The sequence below is a fragment of the Rhamphochromis longiceps genome, linkage group LG11, assembly GCF_057381845.1.
Source record: "Rhamphochromis longiceps isolate RC_006_pf linkage group LG11, R_longiceps_female_GT1.1, whole genome shotgun sequence".
Lineage (NCBI taxonomy): Eukaryota > Metazoa > Chordata > Actinopteri > Cichliformes > Cichlidae > Rhamphochromis > Rhamphochromis longiceps.
The window spans coordinates 17021510-17030465 of NC_140567.1; the positions used below are offsets into that span (position 1 = coordinate 17021510).

Below are 8956 nucleotides of genomic sequence, written 5' to 3' on the forward strand. Positions count from 1 at the left end.
TTTTTTCTTCAGGTAATGAGAGGAAGGATTTTATTAAGATAAATATAGAATATAGATAGAATATTGCGAGAGTGGGAAAATGAATGAAAATGAAGGGTGGAAAATGCAAGGGATTAAGAATCAGTAATGCAAGCAATTTAGTGTATCAACAGATTAAAAAGACATCTTATTGCCTTCCCATAGCTTCCCCAGAAACTAATCCCCTGCAAAGTTCTTACTGGACTTAAAAACACATCAAATTAATGCAAAAGAATTTTTCTTAAAAGAATAGTTGGCATCAATCATCAGAAGGCCAGACTGGTGGGCTTTCTTTTGAATTTTATTTGTACAGTAATGGTGTGGAATATTAGCCAGTAATATATGTAAATAAATGATCTTATATATCATTGTAAAAGCTCTTTACACTCTAACTGAATGCACCTCCTATATGCAATTATGAGGTAGACATTAATAATGGTATTTTCCACCCTCTGCAAAATATCAATACACCTTAAATTACTCTTATCCACGTAAGAAATATATGATTATCATGAAAACTCTGTACATCACAAATAATAAAATAATTATAGAATAGAAATTATACCGATTTGAGTGCATTTTTGTACATTTACAAAGAAATGCCGTTTTCTCATTTCTTCATTCGTTGCACTTTGTAGAGTTCTTTTGGGGCGGGGGACTGTACAAGTATTTACAACTCAAACAAACAAAAAGAAAACGAACAGCAGTGCATTCAAAGCTAATGTGCATTTAAATAACGTCTCGTTTGCGAGTCCTTTTTCTTTTTCTTGTCTTTTTTTAATATTTTGTTTTTTCGTCATCAGAGAAGACGAATTCAGCTGACCACATGTCCTTGGCGCAGTCAGTTGTGGAAGTGCATTTTGTAAAGATGCCGACTTTTGAGCTTGAAATTACGCCTCAGTTATGTGTTCTTTCTTTCTTTTTTTCTTTCATTCACGCATTAAGTCTGATTTTGTGTCCTTTCTGTCCGTAAATGCGCCCTCTCCCAGCGCCTTTCAGATGGTCTCCAGTAAGGAAAAACAAGAAATCTCTGTGAAGGCATTGCCACCACCACCACCATCACGACCACCGTCTTATCACCTCTCCTCAGACCAGTCTGTGTTTGTGTTTGGTAGATTAGATCAACCCCTTCATTTTTTTTTTATTTATTTGTTTTTTTTTACAACGGGCACTTGCTCGGGCCTGTAATGACTCCAGCTGGACAGTTACATTTGAGGCCTGGATGCACATACCCAAAAGAGTCCGGCCAGGCTGCCAGGATCACACGCTACAACAAAGCGCTGCTTAAAGGCAAAGCCCGCTGTCCTCGGCACGCACATGTGCGCAGTCGGACTTAATAGTTCCCCCCATCTCAATCAGAACGCCCTTCTCCTCGTGCCATGTGGACACATCGCACTTTTTGGGAAAAAAACAACAAGAAAAATCTATTTTATGATACTTGACGCCTAGTTGGGAAATATTGTGCTTAACACTTTAAGGCAGAGAGTGAAATTTAATGCGACTGAGTCTGAATAAATAAAAGATATGGCCTCGTGTGTGTGTGTGTGTGTGTGTGTGTGTGTGTGTGTGTGTGTGTGTGTGTGTGTGTGTGTGTGTGTGTGTGTGTGTGCATCCCTTTTGAATAAAAACAAGGCGCATCATGCGTCAAAACGCTTTGAGACCCATGAGGACTTTCTACCTTCAGCCTTGAACCCACTGAGAGTATCTTTAACAATCTTCTGTTGTTGTTTTTTGTTTTGTTTTTTCACAATAATGGCCGCTACCTGCACCCACACTGCTCCACCACCATATCCTCGTACTGTTTGTACACCACGTTATTGCCCGAGTCTATGTACAGGATGCTGATAGGGCTGAGTTTGGTGGGCACGCAGCAGCTGGGCGGGGTGCTGTTGGGGTCCATGGAGTTCATGAGCGTCTGTATGATGGCGTGGTTGGTCGGCTCCAGGTGCGACCTCAGGGGGAAGTCGCACACCCCCTCGCAGTGGTAAGCCTCGTAATCCAGGGGTGCAATGATCCAGTCGTCCCAGCCAAGCTCTTTGAAATTCACGTGCAGAGCCTTTTTGCTGCACCTGGATTTGGATTTCTTCCCGTGCCGCTTCCCGTGCCGGTTGCCCAGCGCCGTCCTCCTCCGCCGCCTGGGCCCTTCTCCTTTGGCCCCAGTCAGCGGAGATACCCCCTCCTCCTTTGCCACCTTCACTTCCTTCTCACTGACCGACCTCCGCGACTTGATCTGCTCCTTCATCTCGTTGAACAGGTTCTCCCTCTTCTTGGAGCGGGTGTAGGCCACCAAGATGGCCTTCTCCTGCTGGGACCGGCCGCTCCTGTCCAGCCCCAGCTGCCTCAGGTCGACCTCGGTGTCCGATTTGCCCAGTGTGACCCTTAGCTGGAGGCAAAGCTGGTTCTCCTGCTGATAGTGACGAGAGCGATGGGGGTGGTGATAATGATGCTGGCGCGCTTTAAACACTTCCCACACGTCCAGCACTTCCCAGCCGGCTTTCGTGGAATCCAGCAGGTCCAGGGACCTGGAGTCCAGCAGCTTGTCTGAGCGACAGGGGTAGAGCTGAATGTCGTAGAGGCCCGTCTTCTGCAGGGAAGTCTGCAAATCCCCGGGCGCTCTCCTAAATATCCTTAATTCCGCCCCGACCAGCTCCTCTTTTTCTGAAAGGGTTGAGACATCAAACAGATACTTTTGTCTTCGCAGAGGAGAGTGCAAAAGATCGTCTGCGGGGATAAAAGGAGAAAATAATTGCAGTCAGATTCACTTAGGGTGTACAGTGTTCAGAGGGAGGACGGGAGGGGTGAGAGGAAGGAGGGGGTCGGGGGTTGGGGGGCTCACATTCTCCCACAGAGGCCTTCTCTCTCTTTCTTGTTGTTCAAATGTCCACCCTGGACCTGACTGAAACAAACTGCAGCTGACAAGTCCCCAGTCTGGAGGGGAATTGAAAAAAGAAAACAACTCATACCATTATATGGAACTTAAAACAATTGTTTTTCTCGAAATGACGCCTTTTTAAAACTTTTATAGGGCTAAAGGCGGGATGAAGGTTAAGCTCACAGAGTTTATTTGAAAGCTTCCTTATATAAAATTTGCGGTTTCTTAATTTAATTTCCTGCAAAACGTGCACGTAGTTTGAGATGAATTATAAATTCTGTCTTTTTTTTCCCACTTGATATCACATTTCTCCGAAAATCACGGGAATGACGTGAACACTTTTTATAAATATTTTTTTTTCGAACAAAACTCCAGAACAACCTGCCAATATTTGCATTCCGTGCCACTTTTAATCAAAGCCAGTGTATTTTCGCAAAAATACCCACGCTTTCGTTCAACATGCTGACAGACCGATCATTAATTTCCACTTCTCTGGCTGAGCAGAAGAAGCCTGAAACTATTATTTCCCTAAAAGTCTGAGAAGCAGCCAGAGCACCAGAAAAAAATGTATTTAGTTTTCTCTTCTTTTTTCTTTTTTGGAGGAGGGGGAGAGAGATTTATTGCTGAGTCTTGTTTGTAAGAAACCCCCCCCCCCCCCCCCCCCCCCCCAAAAAAAAAAAAAAAACAAAAAACAAGGGGCTTTGTGATGCGAAGGGTCCTCAGCGCTGCCAGACACTAACGGACCAAGCGACATACTGTACACTCAGCTGAACAATACACAATTAATGCATTATTCCCCACTGGAGACCCAGGAGGTCAACAAATATTTCATCAAGGCGAAGCAATGAGACTGGAATTTAACACCGAGACAGGCTGCATGAGAAGGTGTTAGCACGTATTCAATTTCTCATTTAATGGAAACATTTTATTTAATTTGTGTGTGTGTGTGTGTGTGTGTGTGTGTGTGTGTGTGTGTGTGTGTGTGTGTGTGTGTGTGTGTGTGTGTGTGTGTGTGTGTTGAAAGGGGGAAAAACTGCATCTATGGCGAATTTTTTCGCCCTCCCCGGTGCTTTTTACTGTTTTCGAATTTTACCCCAAAGGAGCTTCAACAGTTTCAGTAAAACACAAAAAAGTAATTTAAAAAAAAAGACGAAAAAATGAATTTAGATTTAATATATGAAATGTTAAAGTTTTATTATACAAATATCTCAACATGTTTCAACTGTTTGTGATTTACTGCGCACTTTTTTAGTCAAATCAGTATTTTATCGTGATTCTTTTTATTATTATTATTCATTCATATTATTAAAGTGACTTGGCTAGATCGAAAAGCCCTCGTGGTCTGATTTGTAAAAGTTACTCCATAGAGATATTTAAATGCGGTTGTCAGTTTCCCCTGTGATCTCAGCCGAGTCAGACAGTAAAAGCAGATTGAAACCTTGTGCTCCTTTCAGTGACTTTGCACGTCTGGTTTGCATTACTTTTTTTTATAAGACCTCAAACAAATCGAATACAAGTTCACCAAATAATTAACAGTTCTCAATTCCCATATTCCTCATTAAAGTACTTTCCCTCTTATATTTAATCTCATCCCTGCCAACGACAACATCCCCCTTAAAACGCGAAGGGGACTGTCAGTGACTGACTGCAGGAATTATTTTGTTATTTTTGTAGACAGTTAAAAAAGAAAGTTACAAACTTTTCTTCATTTGAGTATTATACACAAAGCCAATTTTTTCCATTATGCGTAACACGCTTGACGGCGGATAATTGGGGGAGAGTGCGGTAGATTTTATTGCGTGGTTAAAGCCTGCATCCTGTGCACTTTTTTGTGACCTTGTTGGTTGTATCTGAGCAAATGCAAACCATGTTTTTGTCATCTATGCCTGTTTAGAGAGAGAGGGGGATAGAGAGAGGGGGGATAGAGAAAGAGAGCGAGAGAGAGAGAGAGAGGCCAGGCTGCACCATCTGCGCTTTAATGAGTTACCCCAAGTGCCAAAAGTAATTTTCAGAATCGGGTTATTCTTTTCTGATCTTGCCTTTTCTGACCTCCAGGAAACACCGCCTGGTTAATAAGCAAATTTCATCTACCTAAAAAAAATGTAAAAAGTGTGAAAGCAAAAGAAGCTACAGGTCTTTTTTTTAAAAAAGCTATCTCTGCACGCATGAGTCATGCGCAAAAGTTACTACTTTCCGCGTCAAAAAGCCTTCCCCCGTGTTTCCTGATGGAGGTGATTCAAATAGGGAAATGTCCCAGCTGAGGTTCATTGTGCAGGTTAATTCAGTGCAACACTTTAGGGATGCTGGGAGGAATCCCAGAAGTAACCGAAGGTACTTGAGCTGAAAGAACGGAAAGAAAAATAATTTTCCGTAATTAAAGTGGCGGTGGCAAAAAAAAGAATACAAACCACTTCACAGCGACGAAACTTCCCTTTCGATTTTTTCCTCTCTCGTCATTTTTTTTGGTGATGTGCCCATTGTGGCCGAGTTGGGTCATTATGGGAGAATAGACAGTGTTTGATATGTTATGACATGAACACTCAATTAGATCACCGAGTTCAAATACTCCAGTCAGCCGTTCGATGCCAAGCAGCTCTCAGAGGGTCCAGCTCGGGGTCACAGCTAGTGACACATCACATCAAAATCACAGGAGAGAGTGAGGCGTTTTTCCTATCAAACCAGCTCACACTGCAAGAAATGGCTGCACGGACGAGCAAAACAAATTTACAATCACCCCAACAAAGTCTCTCTCTTTTTTTGTTTTTTTCTGTCTTAAAAAGAACACGAGCGTGAGAGAACCGCTTTTATTTTCATTGCGCATTTTTGGTTGCTTTCTATGAACTTGAAATACATCTATTTAAAAATCAATTTTCTTGACAAGCGAAGAAAAACATTTGATTATTAGTTAAATCATTTCAATTGCGCATCATTGGGGCTGATATGCTTCCACGGAACAGCTCAGGATGGACATTTTTTGCAGCGCGCAGTCTGCGTCCTGGAGCCGAGGCTCGGAGTGTTTCAGACAGGAGGGGACGCAAACAAAGATAGCTTTTATTTCTCCCTCAAAGATTAACTCGGCGTATGTCCCCTTGTGTGTGTTGGATGTGTTAGTGTTTATCAGATTGTGTTTGTTCTCGCGGGCCGGTCAAATCACTTGGTTACACACGTTAACTGAGCCAAACACCTGCTTCTCACACCGACCCGCTTCTTCCCCCGGCCCTCCCAGCCCCTCTTTGTCAGAACAAGTTGGTCAAACTGGGCACCATGAAGGCAACAGATTCCACGCTTTAATATATGTGGGACTGGGGTGCTTGCGTTTGAAACTCGGATAATTATTTAAGGATTCTTGGGTAAAAGAACCGAACACGAAACTCACAGCAAGTGTTTTAAGTTGGGGGGGGGCAAAAGTTCTCTGTGTTCACGTGGAGGTTGGGAGCGGGGATAGCTTTTGCTACAGCCTGCATTGACAGTGATTTACAGCTTTCATCTAGAGAGCGCCTCAATTAGTGTTTTACTGTCGTGTTGCCCAGAGGTTAATTTAAGTGTAATATAATACTCGAAAGAAAAGTTATATGTTTCAGTCAACCGTGGGGAAAACACATCCAAAAATAAATAAATAAATAACCACGAAAATCAGCGCAGTGTTCAGGAGCAATGAATAAACCTGCAACTTTCAAATCTTTGCTTTTGTTCAGCACATTTTTTAAGAATCTCACTGGATACTGTGTGCGTAAAAGTCCGCCTGCACGGTGCTTTAAAGTGTGCGTAAAAGCAGCTTGTCCTTCACTCGTTATGCGTTACTGTCATTTCTTAGCAACATTTTAACAACCTCTACAAGGAGAATATTAAACCCGTCTGAAGGTGGGTGGGGGAGTGGGGGGGGGGGGGGGGGGGGGGGGGGACTGTGCCACAAAATTATGCAAGACTGAGCTGATGGAGACAGCAGCTGAAAGAAACCAACCTGTTCCTCTGTCCACAAAACTTGTTATGGTGTTGGCAGATTTAGAAGAGCGGAAAAAGCTGGCGTTTAGTCCGAGTTTCTCTGCAGCAGAGTATGTCCTGTATATGGAGAGCATGTACTCATGCGGAACAATAGCGTCCTTTAGATCTTCTTTGTGGTGTCCCGCGACAGGATGAGAGGACGCGAAGATGTCTTTTAGGAATTTGGAAGAGCTTTGTCCATCCTGGTGTGGGATCCTGGCACCCCTGTTCCTCCTCGGCGCAGAGGGAGAGATGATAGCAGCAGACTGGAAACACGGTATATTCCCAAGGAAAACAAGGAGGAGGCCCAGATATATCGTAATGACTCGAAATGCGTCCATGGCTGGAACATTCACCGGGAGATGTTAATAAACTCAATTTTTTCCCTCCCCCGCGCAGTGAAGTTAAATTCGAGGAGCTGGGTGAGCCAGAGATGGTGTGCGCTTCAGGGTCTGAGAGCAGCTAACTTTTGCGCTCTCCGGCCGCACCAGAAGAAGTGCGTTTTTCGCTCTGGACTCCACACAAGAGCGGAGACTGTTGGGCCGAAAAGAAACACGCCCACATGGTGGCTCAGTGCAGGGCTTCCCAAACAATTTTATGTCACAGACGTACTATAAAGCGTGCATGCTAGAGGACAGAGTGAAAGGGGGAAATAACAGTGTGGGAAGGTTTGGAATGTTTTTTGATTTATCAGTGAGTAAAATGCGTGCACGTGATAAATCTGATTTACTGTGAATGGCAAAAACTCGAGTTGTAACATTTTTGACATTTCTGTCTGTAGCTTGGAGCTCTTTTAAGGTAGTGGATTCAAAATGTAACGCAAAGTATTTACACGTCTCTGCTATTAAATAGTGCAGCTATTTTCTCTGCAGCACAATTACTCATTGCATGGTATGGTCTCAAACACAGAGAGTGAAATGTTACAATTAACCCCATAGTCTGGGTTAGTTGTAACATATCCTGGGGGTGAAATGTAACGCAATGAAATAAGGGTACTGACAAAATCTTAAAATGTAATCTTTTTTATTCAACACCTGAATGCGCTTAGATCTAGTTATGTAGCTATGTGTGTGTGTGACAGAATGCAGAAATCTAGCGTTTGAACATATACCAACCCCTAAAAAAAAGACAAATTATGGAATTTTCAACAACTGAAAATTTGATTAATTGTGGTTGGTCTTTCTTGAGTTTGGCCTCATTGGCTCAGTGGGCATTGTAACCTACAACTCTTGCACCAACCTTTGAACATAACAATGAAGCTGAATTACCGTTTTCATGGCTTACCTTGGTGTGGTTTGCAAAGTGCTTCAGAGAGATGAAGAAGTCTGTTTCTTGGACCCATCCTGATTTATTTCCACTACCAGTACTTCCTACTGGCCCATCTCTGACAAAGTGTTCTGCATAACGTATGCGTGGGAACACAAACATCGGAGGAATTGTGTTGCCAATGGCATTAACCGCATATACAAAGGTGACCAGTGAACCTCTCTGCTGATGTCATTACCCCAACTTGTTTAATATAAGTTAAAGTAATAGTGTGGTAAGTTGTAAAATCTGCATTATTGTTACAACTAACCCAGACTGTTGCTGTTACAACTGACCCAGACTCCTATAGCCATGAACTAGCTAACATTACAGCCAACGGCTAAAACATTAGCACTAAAGACCTACACAGAATATATCCCCATAGACATACAAATAACATAATTTAAGTTTGATGAGTTTAACTGCAAAGCAGACAATGCTATTAGAAATTGAAATAAACTTGCTTTTTGGCATACAAATTACTTTTTTTCTTCTTAAATTGTCCGTGTTTGCCAAAATGTGCTAATTTTTCACATGTGATAGAAGAACTGAATTGGGCATGTACAGGATGAGTCACATCATTTGAAACTTAGCCCTGACTGGAGAAATTGAAAGTGTTACAACTGACCGACGTTACAACTATCCCCGGTCTCCCCTATCTAATTTTGTGGATGAAATTATATGAGACATTTCACTGTTTCCTCTTATTAGCCTGTGTTTTTTCACTGGCAAGTTTGAAAAATTAAGCGTAGGCCTTGTCAAATTTGAGAAACACTGGAA

At 42.6% G+C, this 8956-nt stretch overlaps 1 protein-coding gene across 1 annotated transcript; it reads right to left on the minus strand.

Moving 5' to 3' along the window:
* Window positions 1-968: 968 nt before the first annotated feature.
* gdf6a (growth differentiation factor 6a) lies at window positions 969-8627 on the minus strand. The gene is made up of 2 exons (XM_085422521.1): window positions 6852-8627; window positions 969-2739 (listed from the first exon to the last, which is right to left on the minus strand). Exons 1-2 carry the CDS (start codon window positions 7210-7212, stop codon window positions 1778-1780), a joined length of 1323 nt encoding a protein of 440 aa, XP_085278647.1. The 5' UTR covers window positions 7213-8627; the 3' UTR covers window positions 969-1777.
* Window positions 8628-8956: the final 329 nt, after the last annotated feature.